The sequence below is a fragment of the Budorcas taxicolor genome, chromosome 6 (assembly GCF_023091745.1).
Source record: "Budorcas taxicolor isolate Tak-1 chromosome 6, Takin1.1, whole genome shotgun sequence".
NCBI classification, from domain to species: Eukaryota; Metazoa; Chordata; class Mammalia; order Artiodactyla; family Bovidae; genus Budorcas; species Budorcas taxicolor.
In genome coordinates this window covers 83573402-83599474 of record NC_068915.1, presented here as the reverse complement: position 1 = coordinate 83599474, position 26073 = coordinate 83573402, and the positions used below count along the sequence as shown (strand labels likewise).

The 26073-nt window shown below is 38.6% G+C and overlaps 1 protein-coding gene across 1 annotated transcript in view; it reads left to right on the top strand.

Moving 5' to 3' along the window:
- Positions 1–7939: 7939 nt before the first annotated feature.
- The window catches only part of CENPC (centromere protein C), a 94354-nt gene continuing 76220 nt past the window's right edge, over positions 7940–26073 (top strand). Inside the window, exons 1-5 of the mRNA XM_052642210.1 lie at positions 7940–7957; positions 13788–13834; positions 15385–15455; positions 16310–16404; positions 19355–19460. Of these exons, the coding sequence (XP_052498170.1) occupies positions 7940–7957; positions 13788–13834; positions 15385–15455; positions 16310–16404; positions 19355–19460 (337 nt within the window). The remainder of the gene's footprint in view (positions 7958–13787; positions 13835–15384; positions 15456–16309; positions 16405–19354; positions 19461–26073) is intronic.

Genomic DNA, 26073 nt, shown 5'->3' with positions numbered 1-26073 from the left:
TAAGGAATCACTGTTACAGAAGTGACATTAATTGCTCTGTCAGAGTGGTTTAACTCAATAAACTTGTTAACCATAGGTTGGTGCTTTACATCCATTCCAACCCCTGCTAGTGTGCCATTCTTTACTGCAGAGGCTTAAAAGTTAAAAACTACATTTCTCAGTCTTCTTTGTAGCTAGAGAGGGCCTGCATTCAATTTTGGCAAGGAGGAGGGGAGATAGAACTCATTCTTTCTCAGTCCTTTGGTTTTTCTGTAGGTGAGCATGGTTTATAGGCATCTGATTTTTCTGTGGCAATGTTATCAGAAGTCTCAGTGTCTGATCACCAGTTTCATGAGTGTTGATAGTCAAGGCATGGAACACTGGTTTTCTGGTAACAATCAGGACAGGTACAATGTGCTTCTGAAGCCAGAAGCAGTTAGGATGTTTCCTGCTCATGGAGACTTCTTGTTTTTGGTGGCTTCCTTGACAGGGCAGTTTGGTAATTATGGTGACTTTCTCGTTATGCAGCATCAGTATGGTTCTGGAAACTAAGCATTAAAATCGACTTCCCAGTTTTTCACTTTGCTTCATGCAACTGACTCTTCGTGGTTCAGTTCTGTAGTGTATGTTTGGGAATCATTTCTAAAAGCCCAAAATACATTATTTTTCCATCCCTTCCAACCATACTGTAAGCTGACAAATGCCTAAATTAGCTAGCATGAATTTATGTAACTTATCCCAGATCAATACAGTTTTCCAAGGTCTATAGGAATAAGGGGAAAGTTATCCTAACATTGGAGTTGCTCTATAATCTAGTTCTATTTTGCAAATATGAACAGTTTTTCAGTGTCTGACAAGTTTATCAACAGCACATCGTTTCTGCCTCACAACTTTGCTTGTAGTTTATCTTTCTATTTCTTTCAGCTTGTAAATCTCTTACTGTTAGGTATTGTCAGCAAGCTACAATTTTGGCATTTTGTGTGTTTAAACTTTCTTTAGGCACTTGAGTTTACAATATATATCATTTCCTATACATATTTAAAATAATTTATTTTTTCTAATTATAAGTAAACTTACATGAGTCTTAGACAAAAGCGAAAGGCACAAAGACAATGAAAATTACGTTATTCTATTATCTATACCATTAGCATTGTTTGGATAGGTATCATAACTTTTTGGCACTTTTTCTCTATTTGTGTATATTTATACAGTCAGGTAAATTCTGTATTGCTATTTGATAAACTGTGTTTTTCGAATAATGTATCTATTCAAAGTGAAAGTGAAAGTTGCTCACTGGTGCCTACTCTTTGCTACCCCGTGGATTGTAACTCACCAGGCTCCTCTGTCTATGGAATTTTCCAGGCAAGAATAGGAGTAGGTTGCCATTTCCTTCTCCAGGAGATCTTCCCAACCCAGGGATTGAACCTTTGTCTCCTAGAGTTGCAGGCAGAGTCTTTCTTTACCTTTCAAGCCACCAGGGAAGCCCATGATCTATTCAAATAATGTATCTAGAGCACGTTTATGTCAATAATGCTTAGTCGCTCAGTCCTGTCCCACTCTTCGTGACCCCATGGACTGTAGCCCACCAGGCCCCTCTGTGCATGGGGATTCTCCAGGCAGGAATATTGGAGTGGGTTGCCATGCCCTCCTCCAGGGAATCTTCCTAACCCAGAGTTTGAAACCAGGTTTCCAGAATTGCAAGCAGATTCTTTACTGTCTGAGCCATCAAGGAAGCCCAAGTATGAATGTACATTGTTTAAATTTTTGCCTAGTACCATCAAAATAATTTCTCTTTGCAAAGTTAAACTTATAATGCAAAACTGTATTAAATTTTTGAAAATCTAAGTGTGTTTTAAATTACAAAAGCTCTGTTTTTGAGAAAAGAGTTATATTGTCTAAAAGTAAACTAGAGGCAACAGAAATGGAGACTAGAGAATAGAGATTTGTTATGTTCTTGTTAAGAGAAGCAATGTATTATATAATGAAGTATAACTGCAACTAAGAATTGAATGGTTGGTGCCAAAATAACATAGGAAACTTAATGCTGGATCAGTTTATACAGCACTCTAAAATTACCAGCTCAGTGCAGGACTTTAAGACATAGTGCTTAACATTATTATTATTTTTATTTTTATTTTTTGGTGAACGTTGCTGCCATCTATCTGCATATTGCAAGCACACTTTATTAACTTGGCAGTTACAGTCTGGTAGAATCTTTGAATCTGAAAACAGTTTTGTCAGAAAAAGCTAAGTGAATATACTTAACAAACGAGGTAAGGACATTCTCTTATATTAACAATAGCATTATAATATCTAAGAAAATTTACAATTCTAGGTCATACAGTGGTCAATATTTTACTTTTCCACTGTTGGTTAATGCTCTAATATAGCTTCTTTGATCTGAAGACTCTGATCAAAGCTCACACATTGCATTTGGTTTGTATCTCTCTCTCTCTCATGTTCTTAATTTTTCAAGTTAAGTTTCAGTTCAGTTCAGTTCATTTCAGTTGCTCAGTTGTGTCCGACTCTTTGCGACCCCATGAATCGCAGCACGCCAGGCCTCCCTGTCCATCACCATCTCCCGGAGTTCACTCAGACTCATGTCCATCGAGTCCATGAGGCCATCCAGCCATCTCATCCTCTGTCATCCCCTTCTCCTCCTTCCCCCAATCCCTCCAAGCATCAGAGTCTTTTCCAATGAGTCAACTCTTCACATGAGGTGGCCAAAGTACTGGAGCTTCAGCTTTAGCATCATTCCTTCCAAAGAAATCCCAGGGTTGGTCTCCTTCAGAATGGACTGGTTGGATCTCCTTGCAGTCCAAGGGACTCTCAAGAGTCTTCTCCAACACCACAGTTCAAAAGCATCAATTCTTCGGCGCTCAGCCTTCTTCACAGTCCGACTCTCACATCCATACATGACCACAGGAAAAACCATAGCCTTGACTAGACGGACCTTAGTTGGAAAAGTAATGTCTCTGCTTTTGAATATACTATCTAGGTTGGTCATAACTTTTCTTCCAAGGAGTAAGCGTCTTTTAATTTCATGGCTGCAATCACCATCGGCAGTGATTTTGGAGCCCAAATAAATAAAGTCTGCCACTGTTTCCACTGTTTCCCCATCTATTTCCCATGAAGTGATGGGACCAGATGCCATGATCTTTGTTTTCTGAATGTTGAGCTTTAAGCCAACTCTTTCGCTCTCCTCTTTCACTTTCATCAAGAGGCTTTTTAGCTCCTCTTCACTTTCTGCCATAGGGGTGGTGTCATCTGCATATCTGAGGTTATTGATATTTCTCCCAGCAATCTTGATTTCAGCTTGTGTTTCTTCCAGTCCAGCGTTTCTCACGATGTACTCTGCATAGAAGTTAAATAAGCAGGGTGACAATATACAACCTTGACGTACTACTTTTCCTATTTGGAACCAGTCTGTTGTTCTGAGGTATTATTTAGTCGCTAAGTAATGTCCCAATCTTTTGCGACTGTAGCCTGTCCGGCTCCTCTGTCCATGAGATTTCCCAGGCAAGAATACTGGAGTGAGTTGCCATTTCCTTCTCCAGGGGAGACTGCAGACAGATTCTTTACCACTGAGTGACCAGAGAAACCCCTGCTGCTGCTGCTGCTGCTAAGTCACTTCAGTTGCCTCCGACTCTGTGTGACCCCTATTGAGATATAATTTACAACAAAGTTCATCCTTTTAAAAATGAGCACAGTTTTAAGAGGTCATATATGTATTTTTACATATAACCACCACTATAATCAAGACATAAATTATTATTTCCACCATTGCAAAAATTTCCCTCCTGATTCTCTGTAGTCAGTGTCTTCTTCCCCCATGACATCATCCTCTGGTAACCACTGATCTCATTTCTCTTCACATAGTTTTACATAGTTATGCACATGGGTTCATGCCCAGCTCTGCTGTTTAATGGTAGTGTGATCTTGGGCAGTTACTTAAAGACAGTTCCATTTCTGTTGACTATAAAATGTCAATATTAGTTGTCTTTTCTCATAGGAATGTTCTAAGAATTAAATAAGTTATTGCACGGAGAACATTTAGGATAGAACTTGCCATACAGTATGCACTCAGTAAATAATTGTATGTGTTACTATTTCAAGTGTGAGACCAAATTATATAATATAGTCTGGTTGGCAAAAGTTCTGCTAGACCAAGTCTAAAAAGCACCATAATAATACCAGTAGCATCATTTATTGAATTCTTGCTATGTTTTAGGCATTTGAACTAGATCTCAAAACAAATTAATCCAGATTTCAACAACTTTAACATTATTCCTATTTTACAGACAGGAGAATTGAGAAACTTACAGTTTAACTTGTTCATTATGGCAGAATTAGTGAAGTAGAGTGAAACTCAGACTTGTCTGATTTTTCAGTGCTTCTTTCCTACAAAAAAAAAAGTCTTTTCTGGTAACAACATTTGTTAAAACATTACAAATTTAAAAAATTATTTGTTCAATTCTTGATTAATGAATTTATTCAATAAATAATATATTTTATTACATAGTTATTGACTATATTCCCTACACTATACATTTCATATCTGTGACTCATTTATTTTGAAAGTAGAAGTTTGTACCTCTTAATCTTCCTCATCTATTTCTTGCCTCCCCCATCCCCCCCGTAACCACCTGTTTGTTCTCTGTATCTATAACTGTTTTGATCTTGTTAAGTTTGTTCTTTCGTTTCTTAGACTAAACATAAAAGTGAAATCATTCAGTATTTGCCTTTCTCTTGTCAGACTTATTTCACATAGCATATTACCCTCTAGGTCCATCCATGTGGTCAGAAATGGGAAGATTTTATTCTTTTTTATGATTCCATTGCTGTGTATTTAATCCAAGGAAAACAAAATTCAAAAAATACTAATTAATAAATATTTATGCATCCCTATAGTCATAGCAGCACTGTTTACAACAGCCTAGAATGGACACTGCCTAAGTGTCCGTCAATAGATGAATGAATTAAGAATACTACTGCTACTACTATGATCCAATAATATTCTTAATTCATTCATCTGTTGATGGACACTTGGGCAGTGTCCATTCTTGGCTGTTGTAAACAGTGCTGCTATGAATATAGGGATGCACAAATATTTATGAATTAGTATTTTTTTGAATTTTGTTTTCCTTGGACTAAATACACAGCAATGGAATTGCTGAATCATATGATAGTTCTATTTAAAATTTATTTCCATATTGTTCTTCATAGTGGCTATACTTACCTACAGTTCCACCAACAGTGCACAAGTGTTTCCTTTTCTCCATATATTAGCCAACAAATGTTATTTGTCGTCTTTTTAATAGTAGCCATCTGACCGACATATGAAGTGACTTGTCTTTATGGTTTTGATTTACACTTCTCTGATAATTAGAGATGTTGAACAATTTTTTTTTCTATTCTTTTTCCAATTCTTTTCCCATTTAGGTTACTACAGAATATTGAGCAGCATCCCTGTGTTATACAGTAGGTCTTTGTTGATTACCAATTGAAATATAGTGGTGTGTACATGTCAATCCCCAACATCCAATCTATCCCTCCCCACTCCCCTCTTCCTTTCTGGTAACCATAAGTTAGTTTTATAAGTGAGTCTGTTTCTGTTTCATAAATTAGTTCATTTGTATCTTTTTTTTTTTTAGATTCTGTCTATAAGTAATATCATAAGATATTTGTCTTTTTCTGACTTAATTCACTTAGTGAATAATTAAGTCTGATAATTTCCAGATCTAATGTTGCTCCACATGGCATTATTTCATCTTTTTAACTACTGAGTAATATTCCATTATATATATGTACCACACCTTCTTTATCCATTCCTCTGTTGATGGATATTTAGATTGCTTCCATGTCTTGGCTACTGTAAACAGAGCTGTAATAAACATTGGGATGTACATATCCTTTTGAATTATGGCTTTTTCCAGATATATGCCCAAGAGAGTGATTGTTGGATCATATAGGAGCTCTATTTTTAGTTTTTTAAGGAACCTCCATACTGTTCTCCATAGTGGCTGTACCAGTTTACATTCTACCAACAATGTAGGAGGGGTCCCTTTTCATGTTGAGCATGTTTTAATGTACCTATTAGTTATCTGTATGACTTCTTTCAGTTCAGTTCAGTTGCTCAGTCGTGTCTGACTGTTTGTGACCCCATGAATTGCAGCATGCCAGGCCTCCGTGTCCATCACCAACTCCCAGAGTTCACCCAAACTCATGTCCATCAAGTCAGTGATGCCATCCAGCCAACTCATCCTCTGTCGTCCCCTTCTCCTCCTGCCCCCAATCCCTCCCAGCATCAGAGTCTTTTCCAATGAGTCAACTCTTTGCATGAGGTGGCCAAAGTTCTGGAGTTTCAGCTTTAGCATCATTCCTTCCAAAGAACACCCAGGACTGATCTTTAGAATGGACTGGTTGGATCTCCTTAGAAAACGTCTATTCAGCTCCTCTGCTCACTCTTAATTGGGTTCTTTAGCTTTTTGACGTTAAATTATATGAATGCTTTGTATATTTTGGGTATTTACTCCTTATTGTATGTACCACTTGCAAATAGCTTCTCCCCTTTGATAGGTGGCCTTTTCATTTTGTTGATAATTTCCTCCAACATGCAAAATATTTTTAGCTTGATAAAGCCCCATTTATTCATTTTTGCTTTTGTTTCCCTTGCCTAAGGGAAGGTAATCCATTTTCTGATTTGAATTCCCTGATACATTTTTTTTATTAAATCATAAAAAAGGTCATAGACTCATAAAATGGTCAGGTCTAGTCAGTCTTGGAGAAGGCAATGGCAACCCACTCCAGTATTCTTGCCTGGAGAATCCCATGGATGGAGGAGCCTGGTAGGCTATAGTCCATGGGGTCGCTAAGAGTCGGACACAACTGAGCGACTTCACTTTCACTTTTCACTTTCATGCATTGGAGAAGGAAATGGCAACCCACTCCAGTGTTCTTGCCTGGAGAATCCCAGGGACAGAGGAGCCTGTTGGGCTGCCGTCTATGGGGTCGCACAGAGTCGGACACGACTGACGCGACTTAGCAGCAGCAGCAGTCAGTCTTCAGAGCATCTAACTTAACTTTACCGTTATGTAAATAAGGAACCTGCTAAAATGGTGCCAGAGCTTGTCATACATGACATAACTAGTCCACTGAGCAGGTTTCAAGACTTCTGATTTAGGATTCTTTTCAGGACATCACACTTAAGTGGTATGTACTTACATAGATCATTTTGTTGGCACTGCCTCACAGAAATAGTAATCCCCCCATCCCCCGCCATGTAATGGCGGGGGGGGGGGGTGGAGGAATACATCATCCATCACTATTATTAATATACCATTATTCCTTTCAGAGATGATGCATATGTGGGCTAGGGTGTGGCTAGCACAGTAAAACCTGCACAGTAAAACATTACTCTTTAACTGTTTCCAGCAATTTTTTCACCTTGTATCCTTCCAAATATTACTGTTTACTTTGTAATGTAACCAAGAAGTTTTACACCTCCTCCGCGTGGGAAAGAGGGAGAGTGAGCCAGAAAGGGACAAGGAAGCTGTGGGAGCAAGAGAGGTTAAGTCTTTGAGAGGATGGGGTGGCGCTGCTGGGTGGGGCGGGCCGGGCTACCGCGGGTGGGTGGGGCTACGAAAAGGCGGAGAGGGGAGTACAAGTGAGGGGGCGGGCACACAACGTCTCTCTTCCTTTGGAGTTGGCAAGCCCATTTTGCGCATGTGCAGTCCGTTTTAAATTGCGTAGAACGCGGCGCGCTGCTGGGCGCGCTTGCTCGATAGCCTGGGGACTCTTGGAGCCCGCCCTCTCCCTCCCTTTGTCTCTCGCCTAAGGGCGCTGCTGGGTTTCCTTCTGGCTGGTTTTGGGGTGACTGAATCCTCGCTGGGCTGCCCAGAGCTTTGACCCGGGTAGACTTACGCCCTAAAACCCTGCCCGGTCGGAGCGGGGCCGGAACATGGCTGCATGGGGGCTGGTAAGTGCAGGCCTGGGACCGGGTGAGGCGGGGAGAATGAAGCTTCGGGCCGGTGTTGTCGCTTCTGGAGGATTTCGATGGAAAGCAGCGCGAATTTTTTGAGTTGGGAAGTGAGCGGGTGCCACTATTCAGAGTTACTTTACTTGCAGTGTTTCCTCAGGCTTTTTGTAGTCCAGTTGTGACGGGTAGCTTTCTCTTCTGAGAATCTTGTGATTTCTACTTTTGAGCCTAACTTCAGTTCTAGGAATTCAGCAGGTGGCTCAGTGGTAAAGAATCTGCCTGCCAATGCAAGGAGATGTAAGAGAGGAGGGTTCGATCCTTGGGTGGGGAAGATTCCCTGAAGGAAGAAATGGCAACACACTACAGTGTTCTTGCCTGGAGAATCCCCTGGACAGAGGGTACTGGCGGACTACAGTCCATGAGGTCGCAAAGAATCGGATACCACTGAGCGACTGAGCTTTCAGTTCGTAGTCCTCCCAATAATTTTCTGTCCTTGGTAGTGTTGGGAAGCCTTGAAATTGACAGTTTCTTTCAGAATTGCTGGTGTAAAGAGGCAGGTTTCTGACAGGTTTCTGAGAGGCAGCACCTGGTTAAAAGTGTAAGCGGTGAATGACTGAGGGGGCAGAAACTCATTTTTATTGGACAGTTTCTGGACTCCTTGGTATTCCCTTTTCTGTACTTTAGATTTACGGTTTTGTTAATTTAGCTGCTGAGTCTCGTATCCGACTATTGGCGAACCCATAGCCTGTTATGGTTATTATACGTTATACAACCCTTAGCAGCCCCTATCCTAAACTCCTAGTTTGTCCTTTATCTCCCCGTTTAAGATCTTCAGCATTGATGAACTCCCATTTATATTGTTGTATACATATGCTTGTATGCACAAAGTAGGACTTCCCTGGTGGCTCAGACGGTAAAGTGTCTGTCTACAATGCGGAAGACCTGGGTTCGATCCCTGGGTCGGGAAGATTTCCTGGAGAAGGAAATGGCAACCCATTCCAGTACTCTTGCCTGGAAAATCCCATGGACGGAGGAGCTTGGTGCAGGCCACTCACTGTCCATGGGGTCGCAAAGAGTCGGGCACGACTGAGCGACTTCACTTTCATGCATAAAGAAGTTTATTGTGGACGAAAATTATTGCCCTCCACTTAAGTAAACAGAATGTAGCCCACCTTCAGGCCACCCGAAACTGCTGCTGCGTCTAAGTGTGCCTGAGGGGACGGGACTTAAGGATATAGGAAACAGGCTACTGGCCCTAGATAGTTAAAGAGACTTATGTGAGTCTGGACTCTAGCATCTTCGCATTTAGAGAGAAGTACTAAAATTATTAGCTTGAGGTGTCTTTTTTCGTGATTAGCAGTAGTTTTGATACTTGATTTCTTTTTCCCCCCAGCCCAAACTCCTGTATATCCTAGGTCCTCCCTTACCTCTTCGGAGTAGTTCTGAGAGTCTGTCTCCTGAGCTATGGTCCTAAGTAAGGTCACCAAATAGAAATTATAAATTTTAAGTTGTGCATTTTTTTCAGCCGACAATTATATATAATGTAAATAACACGTGCTCATGGTAAAAAGTACTGTCTATACCAACACTTTCATACTGTTGACTAAAGAAAAATGCACTGTTGCTGGGTCATTTGGTAAGAGTATGTTTACTTTTGTAAGAAACCACCAAAAAGTGGCTGTACCGTTTTGCCTTCCAAAATGAGAGTTCGCATTGTTCCACAATTGGCATTGTCATTTTTCCAGATTTTGGACACACAGTCAGATATATAGTAGTATCTGGCTTTAGTTTGCATTTCCCATTGACGTATGATGTAGACCATCTTTTCACAAGCTTACTTGCCATCTGTATATCTTCTCAGGTATCTTTTAAGGTCTTTGGACCATTTGTTTTTTAATTGAGATAAAAAACTATTTTATTCATTTTTATTTGTTGATGGTGCTGGGAGGCATGTGGGATCTTAGTTCCCTGACCAGGGATTGAACCTGCACCTTCTGCATTGGAAACTGGAGCCTTAACCACTGGACCTCCAGGGGAGTCCCCTCTTTTTATTGCGTTTTAAGTGTTCTTTGTATATTTTGGATAGCAGCCCTTATCAGATGTGCCTTTTGCAAATATTTTCTCCTCATCTGTGGCTTATCTTCTCATTCATTCTCTTTAAAAACCATGATCAGTGTTTTATTTATATTGATGTTGGGATGTGTTTAAAATCTATGATCAATAATAATAATATCAATGATATTATTAATAAGCAACTTCTTTTCTCCCTATGATCTCACCTTATAAGTTTCTCCTAGTTTTAGGATGATGCCCTTCAGAATATGGAAAGCTTAGACTGGTTGAAGCTTGTCTTAGTTCTCACATTGACTGCTTTTCCTGCTGCCTGCTTTTTCTGTCAGTCTTCTGTAAACATTGCCCTTGTGTCTCCTTTCAAAGTTCTCTTTCCTTCTCTTTGTAATGGTCCTCCCCATTGACTGCACTTGGCTTCTCAGATTAAGGAGGAGAGAGAGAGACAACACTGAAACTGGAAGAGCAGCTGCTGGTTTTCTGTGTTTTATTCTTTTGATCGCAGTTCACTTTTATTTTTCAACAAAAAGTCTCGTGTTTATTACTGAGCCAAAGCACTAATGCAGAAACACTGACACGACAAAAATCATAAATCATTTTCCTAGTAAAACACATCCAGCTATTCATATAGTATTGATTTTTCAGAGTGATAAGATAAGATGCAGGTGCTCTTGGCACAGTATGAATATGTGTGCCACCTCATGTGCAGGACGCCTTATAGATCCAGTTTGGTTCTTCTCCAGTGTCATCTTTTGTGTTTGCACCTGATTTTATTACCAGTTTTATTCAAATTCACTGGGGAATGGGACGATTCTACTTTTGTTTTTTGTCCAGGAATCACTTGATCATGAAAGTTTGTTGAGAAGATTTGGCTTGAAGCAAATGCCACAGTTCACTCCACCTCCACACCTTAGCTGTGCCATGTGGCATGTGGGATCTTAGTTTCCTGACAAGGGACCGAATCCACTACCCGACCTCTGCATTGGAAGCCTGAAGTCATAATCACTGGACTACTGGGAAAGTCCCCCCAAAGTCAGAATTGTTTTGACCCTTTTAGTTCTAATATCTGACTTTGCATCATAACTCATTTAAAAGACAAAAGGAGAAAGGAGTCGAGAGATTATCCTCAGTCATTCCTGTACTTTAGTGATTTCAGACTGGGTGTAATTTTGCCCTGCAGGAGGTGTTTGGTGTTGCCTGGGAAAATTTCTGGTTGTCTTAAAAAGTTGTGGATGAGGGGTATAAGTGCATCCAATGGATGGAGGCCAGGGATGCTGCAAGTATCCTACCAATGCACGGGACAGGTCCTCATGAGTCATTCACCCCAAAATGTCATCAATGCTAGATTTGAGAAACTCTGCTGTGACGTATAAGAGAAGGCAATGGCAACCCACGCCAGTACTCTTGCCTGGAAAATCCCATGGGCGCAGGAGCCTGGTAGGCTGCAGTCCATGGGGTTGCTAAGAGTCAGACACGACTGAGCGACTTCACTTTCACTTTTCACTTTCATGCATTGGAGAAGGAAATGGCAGCCCACTCCAGTGTTCTTGCCTGGAGAATCCCAGGGACGGGATAGCCTGTTGGGCTGCTGTCTATGGGTTCGCACAGAGTCAGACACGACTGACGCGACTTAGCAGCAGCCAGCAGCAGCTGTGATGTATATTATTTTCTTTGAGAAACAAAATCTCATAGTGAATAAAAGAATCTGAAATTGAATGAAGATGAGTTGAATGTGAAAGTTTTTGAATGTGTTTGAAAATTAATAATTTTTGTATTCTAACTTTTAATTTAAAATTAAAAGACCTTGTCTGTCTTGTTTTCTACTGTGCCAAAATAGCATTTGGCCTCTAGTAGGTGCTTGATTCATATTTGCTGAAGGCATGTATTGTCTTAGCCTTAAATTTTTTCTATTTAAAAGAGTAACAGAGTACTTTACAGGTGTTATTTTTTTTTTTAACTTTTTACTTTATTTTACTTTATAATACTGTATACAGGTGTTATTTAATGTTCAGAAACATTCAGTGTGAAAATATGACTTTTTCATTTTATTGTGTTAAATTAGAAGTATGACCTTAAATTAGACATCGGAAGGGAGTTAACTAACATTAATTATCAAGGATTTTTTTAAGTGTTTCAAATGGTGAGTGCTGATGAGAGACCTAAGTGCTTGCATTAATTTTGTATCTTGTGATAAAATGCAGACTCCTTAGATGTCTTTGTTCCTTAGTTTGCTATCTGTAAAATAGATTTAATCTTTTGCTCCTTCAGTACCTCCTGAAATTAATAGGGTATGTGAAACACTAATTTTCTTTAAAGAAAAACACTTTTATCTCATAAATTTTAGTCTTATTTATTTGACATGTCAAAATAACAAAACATGTTTTTGTGGTATACAACACTGGCAAAGTTCTGGGAAGAATATAAGTTAGCTTAAGACAAAGTCTCTACTCTGAGGTTTCTTAAACTCTAAGAGATGTCTTCATCTTTCTGAACAATTCAGTTCAAAAGTGAAGCAAGGTAGCAGTCCCTGTGAGTAGAAACTACAGTGGCTTAGAGCTGTGCATAAAGAGCATTAGGAGAGTCAGAATGTCAGAGCATGAGTGGGGTAAAGAGAGTGTTCACATGAAGTGGGATTATTTATATCCCATAGGGCCAAGGAAGAGTACAGCTTACTGAACATTTTATATTGATAATAATTTATTTATTTTTAAAAGCATACTATTTATCCTATTACTATCCAATTTTCAACCTGAAAAGTTAACTTTATAGATTTTATACTAAAAAGATAGGACCCAGATTATCACAAATGTGTTTTCCACTTCCAGTTTCAACATGTCCATGTGTTATATTTTTTCCTGTCATTTCCATTGATAGGGGCTTCTTCTTTGTTCCTAAGTCATTTCAGTCACGTCTGACCCTTTGTGACCTTATGGACTGTAGCCCGCCAGGCTTCTCTATCCATGGAATTTTCCAGGCAAGAATATTGGAGTGGGTTGCCATGCCCTCCTCTAGGGGATCTTCCCAACTTTGGGATTGAACCTGCATTTCTTATGTCTCCTGTATTGGCAGGCTGGTTCTTTACCACTAGCACCGTGTGAGAAACCCCTCTTCTTTGTTGGGGTTACCTAATTTCTCATTTGGAGACATTCTAGCACTTTTTAATCTTCAGTTTTTCTGATATTTCACTCTTAGTTTCCTAGGTATGAATCTTCTTGCATTTTCATTATGTTGGTCATTTACTCCTCATCCAGGACAATATCTTCTGAGCTTAAAAGTTAGGCTGTTTCTGCTTTTTTTCTGTTTCATCAATTATCATGTTTCATTTGTTTACATCTTTCAGAAATTTGTTGTATGTGTTTGTCCACAGATGGTCCTCTGTTCCATTCTCTTTTTCATTGTAATTTTATGGCAGTCTATTCTTTACTGTTATTTAGAGGGATTGATCTACAAGGAAAGAAGATAGATAGATACTGTTAATGGACTAACTTGAGTTACTGGAAGCCCAGATAGTATGATTTTGATTACGGAAGAGGTGTAGGGGGAGATGGAGGAGTGGGAAGAGGAAGAAGACGACAAAAAAATCCAGGGTAAGGAAATAATATAAAAAAGGTTTGGAAACAGAGGATGTGAGCCAAGTTGTTTTTCACTTGATCCAGAAGAATTACTCTTTATAGTATTATAGTAGGCAGTCAGCAGATACTTGCTGAATGGATAAATGAAGAACTTAACTTTTTACCAAACTGATGATTTACTTTTCTTTCAGGATCATCTCAAAAATGACTACAGAAGAAGATTTTGCCGACCTTCCAGGTGATCTGTATACTTAAGCTTTTAAGATGATTTTTATTCCCATCTTTAGAAAGTGGAATTTTTAAATGCAGAAAGGAAAAACTATTAACCTCTGACTAAAATAATGATTTATATGCTCATTGGTTAAGTATAATCATCTTAGTTATTTTATATTAACAGAGAAATATTAGTGCAAACAGTGCATTGGCTAAATGGCAGTCATAAAAGAAATTCGCCTGATGAGTGATGGATCAGGAAGAGGCAGTTTCAGTTTTGACTAAATGACAGCTATGGATAAAGCACTCTAGACTTTGAATGGTACTAACAGAAAGGTGCAGTTTATTCTGTGGGGCTAAGAAAAAGAAAAGGTGGGTGTGATCCTAATGGGCAATAGAAGGATCTTCGTGGTGACAGAACTGTTCAGTACCTTGACTCTTGTGGTCATAACTGAATCTTCAAATATGATAAATTGCATAGAACTTAGTACATACACAAACATAAACATGCAAATGAGTACATGTAGAACTAGAAAAATCTGAATAAAATTGATGATTTTGTCAATATCCATATCATGGTTTTGATAATACATTGTATTAGGTGAACTGTTCCTATTGAAGGAAACTGGATAAAGTGAACAGGAGATCTCTTTTATATTATTTTTATAACTGCATGTGAATCTAAAATTATTAGTTCCTTCAGATTAAGGGTATTGAATCAAAAGTGCATTTGAAATGTAGGGAAGACTATGTTACTTGGAGCTGTTAGCACTTGTGACTATAGAGTCTTTATTAAAGAAGCATTTCAGGAATGATTAGTTCTTCGTTCAGTCGCTCAGTCATGTCCGACTCTTTGTGACCCCATGAGTCGCAGCATGCCAGGCCTCCCTGTCCTGTCACCAACTCCCGGAGTTCACTCAGACTCACGTCCATCGAGTCAGTGATGCCATCCAGCCATCTCATCCTCGCTTGTCCTCTTCTCCTCCTGCCCCCAACCCCTCCCAGCATCAGACTCTTTTCCAATGAGTCAACTCTTCACATGAGGTGGCCAAAGTACTGGAGTTTCAGCTTTAGCATCATTCCTTCCAAAGAAATCCCAGGACTGATCTCCTTTAGAATTGACTGGTTGGATCTCCTTGCAGTCCAAGGGACTCTCAAGAGTCTTCTCCAACACCACAGTTCAAAAGCATCAATTCTTCAGCATTCAGCCTTCTTCACAGTTCAACTCTCACATCGATACATGACCACAGGAAAAACCATAGCTTTTGTTCAAAAAAGTTTTACGTTCTTTGTTAGGTACAGCAGTAGTCTAAAACAGCTTTAGACATGGCTATTCAATCAGGGAATATAATTGTTAATGTAGACAATAAATACTGCTTCGTATACTTTTTGGGAACTCTTGGTCTCTCAAATACTTGTTTTATCCTCAGATTTTAATGGTGATATTTTTCTCATTAAGTAAAAATGAGCATTTTGTAATAAGGAGATACGGAATTTTCAAGATAGATGTTAATAATTAGCAAATACCTTTTAGAAATGATACATTAACATTTTCTGTTCTTTGTTTCTTACTAGGGCACCTGACATTAATACAGAGCAAGGCCAGAATATACTGGAAGTCTTACTAGACTGTTTTGAAGAAAAAAGTAAGGTTTCATTTTGTGGATTGGGATGGCTGAAATATAAATTTGTCCATTGACATCAAATTCAGCAAATATGTTCCAGCATTTCAGTATATATTCTCCCAGGAATTTTGAGTACATGTGCAGTCCTTCATGTACCTTCTGGTATACTGAAGATGTGTGTTAGTTGTTCAGTCATATCCAGCTGTTTGTGACCTCATGGCCTATAGCCCGCCAGGCTCCTCCATCCATGGGGTTTTCCCAGTAGGAATACTGGAGTGGGTTGCCATTTCCTTCTCCATAATGAAGATAGTACTGGCAAAAATGAGAATAATTTGTTATTTCCTTTAGTTCACACTAGATTCCTATAGTCTGGAATTCTGGAAATAATTATTATACACTAGAGGAAGTATCTTATTAATGGAAATAATGTGCAGAATTCTTGAGATCTCTGAAGAGCTTGTAATAACATTTGGTGATTTGCACCCCTTCCTAAAGAAAAGATATATTATGGCAAGTTTTAGGAAACTTTTCTAAGTGCTGATTAATATCAGAAGGGATTGGAATAAAAGCAAACCAAAACAAACAAACAAAGCAAAACAAAAAAAAGCCAACCAAAGAAAAGCACACATAGTGGAAAGGTATCTCTTCTTTTTAAGTTTTGAAAGATGAATTGGCACATACCTCTTCAGAAATCTTGTCTGTCTTTTTCAGTTCCTGATGCCTTCTAGGTACATTTGAATATTGAGTTGATGTCTGTACTTCAGTTAAACTAATTGTGCTTAAAAGAATCAAAAGAATTCTTCATGTATAATATAGGGCTTCTTTTAATTTTAACCAAAAATTTTTATACGTTTAAATTTTTTTTGACTTTTTAGGTCTTGCCAGTGATGTTAGTAAAAATGCCACAAAATCAGTGCTTTATTCAACACCTAAACCAAAAGATATTTGTGTTCAGTCATCAAGCAAAGAGGTAGGTCTAAAAGGAGAGCTTCATGAGTAAAGCGCAATACACAAAATTAGATACATTTTAGTTGTTTGTAAGTCTTATTCTTTAAAAGGAATCCTATATTTCCATTGAGTTTACATGAAATTTAGAGATATTTTATGAAAATTTTGGTCCTACATTTCCTGTGGTTGAAATTGGAGGTCTGGGAATTAGAATCATCAAATTATAACACAATTATTTTTCACTCTTACTGAAGGCAGTTTATTGCTAAACAGGGAAATCAGTCTTTCATTCATTATATATCTTAACAGGATACATTGGCCTAACTCTACAAAATAGCCACCTTTGAAATAGAGATTTTGAAGCTAATGATTGAGGACAAATTATTCAAAAGCACAGTAGTAATTGAAGAGAAAAATTGTATATAGACATACATTGTAGATTGTGCTTTGCCTGTTGCCCTTCACAGATAGTCCATTTTTTACAAATTGAAGGTTTTTGGTTACCCTGTGTCAAGCAAGTCTCTCTGCTGTTTTTTCTGACAGCATTTGTTTGCTTCATGTCTCTATGTCATGTTTTGGTAATTTCTCACTATATTTCAAACATTTTTATTATTATTATATTTGTCATGATCTATGTATGATCAGAGACCTTTGAAGTTACTGTTGCAAAAAAATTATGACTTCTAGAAGGCTCAGACAATGGTTAACATTTTTTAGCAATAAATATTTTTTAAGGTATGCAAATTTTTTTAGACATAATGCTATTGCACACTTCTTACTGTACTACATTGACATTGAAGTTGCTCAGTCGTGTCCAACTCTTTGAGACCCCATGGACTGTAGCCTACCAGGCTCCTCCCTCCATGGAATTTTCCAGGCAAGAATACTGGAGTGGGTTGCCATTTCCTTCTCCAAACTGTACTACAGTTTAGTGGAAACAGTTTTTATATATACTGGGAAATCAAAAAATTCATGTGCCTTGCTTTATTGTAGTACTCTCTTTATTGGGGTGGTCTGAAATGGAATTTGCAGTATCTGAGAGGAAGACCTGTAATGCTAGAAATAACATTCACTAGAAACTTGTATAAACAAATAATTAACCACATATAGCCTTTTGGTTCTAAGGAATGAAGACATCCATTGTTGTCATAATTGAGAGACTTTTTTTAATGTGATAAATTATATTAATTTTTGACAGTTAAATCAACTAAGTTTCCTGGGATAATCTTGGCTTGGTCATGAAGTATTAACTTGTTCTGATTTGGTTTGCTAATATTTTAAGATGATTGCATCTGTGTTCATGAACAATATTTTATTTTTCTTTTCTCAAAATGTTCTTGTGGGGCTTTGATATCAAGGGTAGAGGTTCTACTTTCAGGTAGGATGTAACAGATTGCAGTAGGTCAATGCTTCTGCTGCAACAGCTAGTTTAAAAAAAGAATAAAATGCAAAAGAACTGATGTTTTTTAGAGACATGGGAGTTGTGGAAGCAACAAGGACTAGATGAACTAAAAAAGAAAGTGAAATCCTTAGAACAGGAGTTGATGATTGTTAGTCATTTTCTTCCCTGAGAGTATTTGCTGATTTGGGGCAAAAATTGAAGATTTTAGGTTGGCCCAAACAGAGTGAGTCCACTGAGGGAAAGCAGAGCTTTTGACACTTGTGCAGGGATGGCATGACATATTGGAATCCTGGAGGTTCCCCAAAAGGATAACTTTGTTGTTGTTCAGTCACTAAGCCATGTCTGACACTTTGCAACCCCATGGACTGTAGCCCACTACACTCCTTTGTCCATGGGGTTCTGGCAAGAATACTGGGGTGGGTTGCCATTTCCTTCTCCAGGGGATCTTTCCAGACCAAGGATCAAACCTGCATCTCCTGCATTGGCAGATGGGTTCTTTACCACTGTACCACCTGATAAGCCCCAGTTTGGAGAGAGAATTTTATTTTTTTTTGGAGAGGTAATTTTAATTTAACATTATCCATTGTGTGTGCTAGTCACTCAGTTGGGTCCTACTCTTTGCAACTCCATGGACTGTATCCCTCCAGACCCCTCTGTCCATGGAATTCTCTGTCCATGGGTAATATTTGCCTCGGTATATTTTAAAAGGTAAAAATGCTTAAGGTAGCACATATGTTGTCTTGGTGGGACAAGGTCAAGAGTGGTAGCCATGAATACTGGAGTGGGTAGCCATTCCCTTCTTTAGAGGATCTTCCTGATTCAGGGATTGAACTCGGGTCTCCTGCATTGCAGGCAGATTCTTTACCGTCTGAGTCAAATGCTTACACTAGGACCTTTGTCAAATGTTCCAGTGGTCCTTATTGGTCTCCTCACATTTAGGAGTGTAAAACTAAAATGGTAATTCGAAACTCTGCATACTTAAGAGTTGTACATTTTTAGATTTTGCTGTAGTGTGATCTGTATGTCCACGTCATTGTGAAAAGCTTCTTGTTAATATCTGCAGGCTTTCTTCTCTTGACTTGATAAGTTTTTCTGACAAAGAAATCTCTCCTGCTCGGGTGTCTGATTTTAACAGTGAGTGTTCTCAGCCTAGTGGGGGCAAGGAGGAAGATGGATTTTGAATACTTCTACTTAATGTCTCTATTTTCAGTGTATTATGCTTACCTTCAGTTTCTGATCTTCATGTCTCTGATCTCACAGTCTTCTGCACCTTGCTTTTTGTTTTGTTTTGTTTAACATAATCATTCATGTTGCTGTACTTTATTCATTTCTCTTGTATTTGTGATGTTAAATGCCTATATGGCAATTTATTTGTCTAATCTTTAGGTTTTTAAAAGCTATTCATTGTTTCTATGATAGGTTATATGAATTTGGTTTCTACAGTGTTATTTATGTATGCAACTTTACCAGCCCGTTTCATGTTTTACAATTTTTTTTCAATTTTAAAACAAATATGTTTAATCAAAATTGGTAATTAAATAGAGTAGATCTAATGCTGTATCTCTTTTAGACTCAGAGCCCAAAGTCACATCCAAAGTCAGGTCCAGTTTCTTCAAGGAAGAAAGAAGCCCCTCTGCAGTTAACTGTAGAACTAAATGAAGCTGTCAACAAATCAGGTTGGTAGCATCCCCATGGGTAATATTTGCCTCGGTATATTTTAAAAGGTAAAAGTACTTTAGGTAGCACATTTGTTGTCTTGGTGGGACAAGGTCAGGGTCAGCCTAGACAGAATTGTGAAATAGATGAAGTTGTTTTTGAGTCTCTCTCAAGTCCATTGTTGGTGTGTGTGTATGTGTGTGTGTGTGTGTGTGTGTGTTTAACGTGAATAAGTTTTAAAATTTTTATTGAAATATAGTTGATTTACAATGTTGCTGGGGTCCAGCCCTGGTGGATCCAGGGAATTCGAAGGGTGGACGGCATTGGCGTGGAAAGACTTGTTTATTTATTAATATAAGATTAGATTAAGAAACTATAGTGTAGTAGGAAGATTAAGTGGAGGAAGAGGGCTGAATAGCTTGGGTTACGCGGAAGACCAATAAAATTCCAGACAAGGAATTTGCACCATCTACGTTGGGCCACCGGCGCTCGCTTGAATATCTAAGGGTGCCTCGCCTTAAGCTCCCTTTCGCGCGGGTCTTAACAGCCAGGGCAAGTAAGTAGACCTGGTGAGCCTCCGCACCCCAGATGGAAATTCAGCCTGAAATTAAAGTAAAGAGCAGAGAGAGGGAAAGGGAGAGAAAATGAGAGAGAGAGACACAGGGGGAGCCAGATTCTCAAGAAACCACGCCGAGAGACTAGTCCGAGAAACTGGTCCAATCCTTTATTGTTCAGAAGGCCTTTTATACTTTTGATAAAACACGGAGATCAATGGGTAACACAAAATTATGTAGCGTTGGCAACCCAGATTCTTTCTGTATATCATTTTGATTACAAAAGGTCTCAGGTGATTTACATTATCTTCTGGCCAAGAGGCTTGTTAACACTTTTTGGCTTTCTTCCTTAACGAATGTTAATTTTGTTTCCCCTGAAGTGTTTTTCTTTAATCTACATCTCCTTAAAGCAATAAAGTTACATCTCTAAAGAACAAAGGTGCAGTGGATTATAACAAAGAAGATACTTAACTCAAAGATCTAATGTTGCTAATACAAGGTCTACTACTTGTTTTTCTATATACCAACTATATCTAAAAATAAAGAATATGAAAATTTGGCAGCAAGCATTGACTCAACAAAAGAAACTTTTAATCAGTCCTATTCTAAAGATTTTGACTCCTCGGAAGCCCCTACATTCCTAGGATGTTTTAAGCTTCCCGTGCCTCCTGCGGTCAGGAGGCCTCAAACAATTACACACGCAGCTGTATGAGTCCTGCAGGCAGGCTAAAAAGCCATCAGAGGGGTTTTTGGATTGAAACACTCTTTCAAATGCAGAAGACTAAAGCCCTGAATTGACTTTTTCCAGAGAATGTCAGAAGAGTGGAAAAGCAGAGCACAAAAACTGGCAGATTTTTGTTGGGGTACATGCTTAGGAGTTTCCAGAGGGGCCCCTGAAGTCTGAGTACGCCTTACGTATGTCAGCTTCCTTCCTCATGACCTTGTCACGGGCGGGATTCCTCACACTGGCTTCCAGCACAATGTTGTGTTTAGTTTGTGCTGTACAGCAAAGTGACTCAGTTATACATATATACGTGCATATATTCTTTTTAATATTCTTTGCCACTATGGTTTATCACAGGATAGACAGGATAGTTCCTTGTGCTCTACAGTAAGACCGTTATTTATCCATCCTGTATACAATAGTTTGCGTCTGCTAATCCCAAGATCCCTATCCTTCCCTTCCCAACCACCCTCCCCCTTGGCAACTGCAAGTCTGTTCTCTATGAATCTGTTTCTGTTTCATAGATATATTCATTTATGTCATATTTTAAATTCTGCATATAAGTGATATCACATAGTATTTGCCTTTCTCTTTCTGATTTACTTTGCTAAGATGGACCTTAATCTCTAGGTCCGTCCATTTGCTACAAATGGAATTCTTTTTAATTGTTAAGTGATATTCCAGTGCACATGCACGTGTGCATGCGTGTGCGTGTGTGTGTATGTGTGTGTGTGTGCTGATTGACTATATGTGGTTAGTATTCTTTCTCTGTCTCCTCCTTTTGTTCCATTTGTTTTAGTCAGTTATATGTGGTGCTGCTTTTTAAAGTGTTATTTATATTTTTCAAGTTAGAAAAGTTCTTCATTTAAGGTAAGAGTCAAAGATTTAAAAGAAAAAACTAATCCTTAAATGAGGGAAATCCCTCATCTTGCTGAGGTAACCTTGAATCCTTCCGTATCTTCATTGGTGCTCTTTAATGAATACATATAGAAACGTGTGTGTTTATGTGTGCATGTGTACGCACACTTGTGAAAGAGACTTTCACAATTTACTTTTTACCAGGAATGTAAGAATGTACCTTTCACCTGATAGATTTTTATTCTACTTTTTTTGCCAGTTTGATCAGTATTACGTAATCTGTTATCTTAGTGTATTTCTGTGATTACCACTGAGTTTGAACACCTTTTTATAAGTTTACTGGCTGTTTGAATTTCTTTTTATCTTAGTTGTTTGTTCATATGCTTTGCCCATTTGTTTCTTTGGTTTATCAGAAGTCTTTAAATTGAATATATGTAATTAAATATCTGTAATCTGTGTGGCAGGTATTTTTCCAAATGATCCCTTAACTATTACAGATTTTGGTTATAGTATCTAATATGGTAAGTAACATTTTTTATTTGACTTGTCAAATGTTGGATTTCTTTTTCCCATTTCCTATTTTTGTTAAAAGATTTGTTTTATCCTGAAAGTATATATAATACTTAGATTTTCATCTTAGCATCTTTATTCTTAAACTTTTAATCCGTCTGGAATGTGTTTTGGTATATAATGTGACATAATGTTAAAATTTTATTAAATACTTTCTTCATGATGGTCATTTGTGCTAGGTGCATTCATTAGTTACTTGATCCATTCTCATCTCAATGGGCTACTTTTATCATATATTATTCAATAAGCTTTAAAAAATTTTTTTTATTTATTATTTTTGGCTATACTGGGTCCTCATTACTAGGTGCATGCTTTCTTTAGTTACACTAAGTGGGGGCTACTCTTCACTGTGGTGTGCAGACTGCTCCTTGCAGTGTCTTCTGTTGTTGCAGGGCACAGGCTCTACTGTGGTGCACTGGCTTCATTGCTTCATGGCATGTGGGTGTGTCCCCTGCATTGGCAGGTGGATTCTTACCCACTATACCACCAGGGAGGTCCCTCAATGTGGTTTTGAATTTTGGTCCATTTGTTTATTCTTAATGTCAATACTGCTTTAATAATAGTATTTTTACAGCAATCTGGTGATATAAAGGTGTTTATAGTCACTATTTTGCCACTCTTAGAAGTTTTTACTTTCTGTGAACTTTATTTATTTACAGTAAAATTTTATGATTTTCACTGAGGTTGGATTGATTTGTATAGGAATTTTGTGAAAATTCTTATTTTTCTATCATTTAGCTTTTCTGTATACAAACATATATATTTATGTCGTTCAAGCTACTATCACTAATGAACATAGATGCAAGAATCCTCAACAAAACTCTAGCAAACAGAATTCAACAACACATTAAAAAGCTCATATATGATGATTAAGTTGGGTTTATTCCAGGGATGCAAGGATGCTTCATTATATGCAAATCAATCAGTGTGATACACCATATTAACAAATTGAAAGAACACTACATGATCCTCTCAATAGATGCAGAAAAAGCCTATGACAGAATTCATCACCCATTTATGATTAAAACTCTTCAAAAAATGGGCATAGAAGGAACCTCCCTCAGCATCAGTTGAGTTAGTTCAGTCGCTCATTCGTGTCCTACTTCTTGAAACCCCATGAATCACAGCACGCCAGGCCTCCCTGTCCATCGCCAACTCCCGGAGTTCACCCAAACTAATGTGCATCGAGTCGGTGGTGCCATCCAGCCATCTCATCCTCTGTCGTTCCCTTCTCCTCCTGCCTCCAAGCCCGCCCAGCATCAGGGTCTTTTCCAGTGAGTCATGAGGTGGCCAAACTATTGCAAGGAGGCTGGTTGGATCTCCTTGCAGTCCAAGGGACTCTCAAGAGTCTTCTCCAACACCACACTTCAAAAGCATCAATTCTTCGGCACTCAGCTTTCTTTATAGTCCAACTCTCACATCCATACATGACCACTGGAGAAACCATAGCTTTGACTAGACGGACCTTTTTTGGCAAACTAATATCTCTGCTTTTCAGTATGCTATCTAGGTTGGTCATAACTTTACTTCCAAGGAGTAACCATCCTTTAATTTCATGGCTGAAATCACCATCTGCAGTGATTTTGGAGCCCCCCAGAATACAGTCTGACACTGTTTCCACTGTTTCCCCATCTATTTCCCATGAAGTGATGGGACCAGATGCTGTGTTCTTAGTTTTCTGAATGTTGAGCTTTAAGTCAACTTTTTCACTCTCTTTTTTCACTTTCATCAAGAGGCTTTTTAGTTCCTCTTCACTTTCTATCAAAAGGGTGGTGTCATCTGCATATCTGAGGTTACTGATATTTCTCCCGGCATTCTTGATTCCAGCTTGTGCTTCTTCTAACCCAGCGTTTCTCATGATGTACTTTGCATAGAAGTTGAATAAGCAGGGTGACATACAGCCTTGACGTACTCCTTTTCCTATTTGGAACCAGTCTGTTGTTCCATGTCCAGTTCTAACTATTGCTTCCTGACCTGCATATAGGTTTCTCAAGAGGCAGGTCAGGTGGTCTGGTATTCCCATCTCTTTCAGAATTTTCCACAGTTTATTGTGATCCACACAGTCAAAGGCTTTGGCATAGTCAATAAAGCAGAAATAGATGTTTTTCTGGAACTCTCTTGCTTTTTTGATGATCCAGCGGATGTTGGCAATTTGATCTCTGGTTCCTCTGCCTTTTCTAAAACCAGCTTGAACATCTGGAAGTTCACGGTTCACATATTACTGAAGCCTGGCTTGGAGAATTTTGAGCATTACTTTACTAGCATGTGAGATGAGTGCAATTGTATGGTAGCTTGAGCATTCTTTGGCATTGCCTTTCTTTGGGATTGGAATGAAAACTGACCTTTTCCAGTCCTGTGGCCACTGCTGAGTGTTCCAAATTTGCTGGCTTATTGAGTGCAGCACTTTCACAGCATCATCTTCCAGGATTTGAAATAGCTCAACTGGAATTCCATCACCTCCACTAGCTTTGTTTGTAGTGATGCTTTCTAAGGCCCACTTGACTGCACATTCCAAGATGTCTGGCTCTAGATGAGTGATCACATCATCATGATTATCTGGGTCGTGAAGATCTTTTTTGTACAGTTCTTCCATGTATTCTTGCCACCTCTTCTTAATATCTTCTGTTTCTGTTTAGATCCATACCATTTCTGTCCTTTATCGAGCCCATCTTTGCATGAAATGTTCCCTTGGTATCTCTAATTTTCTTGAAGAGATCTCTAGTCTTTCCCATTCTGTTGTTTTCCTGTATTTCTTTGCATTGAATGCTGAGGAAGCCTTTCTTATCTATCTCACCTTGCTATTCTTTGGAACTCTTCATCTGAATACCTCAACATAGTAAAGGCCTTATATGATAAGCCCACAGCAAACATTATTCTCAATGGTGAGAAACTGAAAGCATTGCTTCTGTGATCAGGAGCAAGACAAGGGTGTCCACTCTCACCACTGTTTTTCAACGTAGTTTTGGAAGTCATAGCTATGGCATTCACAGAAGTAAAAGAAATAAAATAGTCCAGATTGGAAAAGAAGTAAAGCTCCTACTGTTTCCAGACGATATGAATCTATACACAGAAAACGCTAAAGATACTGTCAGAAAGTTACTAGAGCTAATCACTGAACTTAGCAAAATTGTGGGATACAAAATCAGTACACAGAAATCACTTGCATTCCTATATACTAATAATGAAAAATCTCAGAAATTAAGGAATAAATCACTTTCACCATTGAAACAAAAAGAATAAAATATCTAGGAATAAACCTACCTAAGGGGACAAAAGAACTGTATACAGAAAATTTTAAGACACGGATGAAGAAATCAGATGACATAAACAGAGATATTCCATGTTCTTCGGTAGGAAGAATCAATATTGTGAAAATGATTATACTACCAAATGCAATCTACAGATTGAATGTGATACCTATCAAATTACCAATGGCATTTTTCACAGAACTAGAACAAAAAATTTAACAATTCATATCGAAACACAAAAGACCCTGAATAGCCAGTACAGTCTTCAGAAAGAAGAATGGAGCTGAAGGAGCCAAATTTTCTGACTTCAGATTATACTACAAAGCTACAGTCATCAAGATAGTATGGTTCAGTTCAGTCGCTCAGTCGCGTCCAACTCTTTGCGACCCCATGAATCGCAGCACACCAGGCCTCCCTGTCCATCACCAACTCCCGGAGTTCACTCAGACTTAAACGTCCGAGTCCGTGACACCATCCAGCCATCTCATCCTCTGTCGTCCCCTTCTCCTCCTGCCCCCAATCCCTCCCAGCATCAGAGTCTTTTCCAATGAGTCAACTCTTCACATGAGGTGGCCAAAGTACTGGAGTTTCAGCTTTAGCATCATGCCTTCCAAAGAACACCCAGGACTGATCTACTTTAGAATGGACTGGTTGGATCTCCTTGCAATCCAAGGGACTC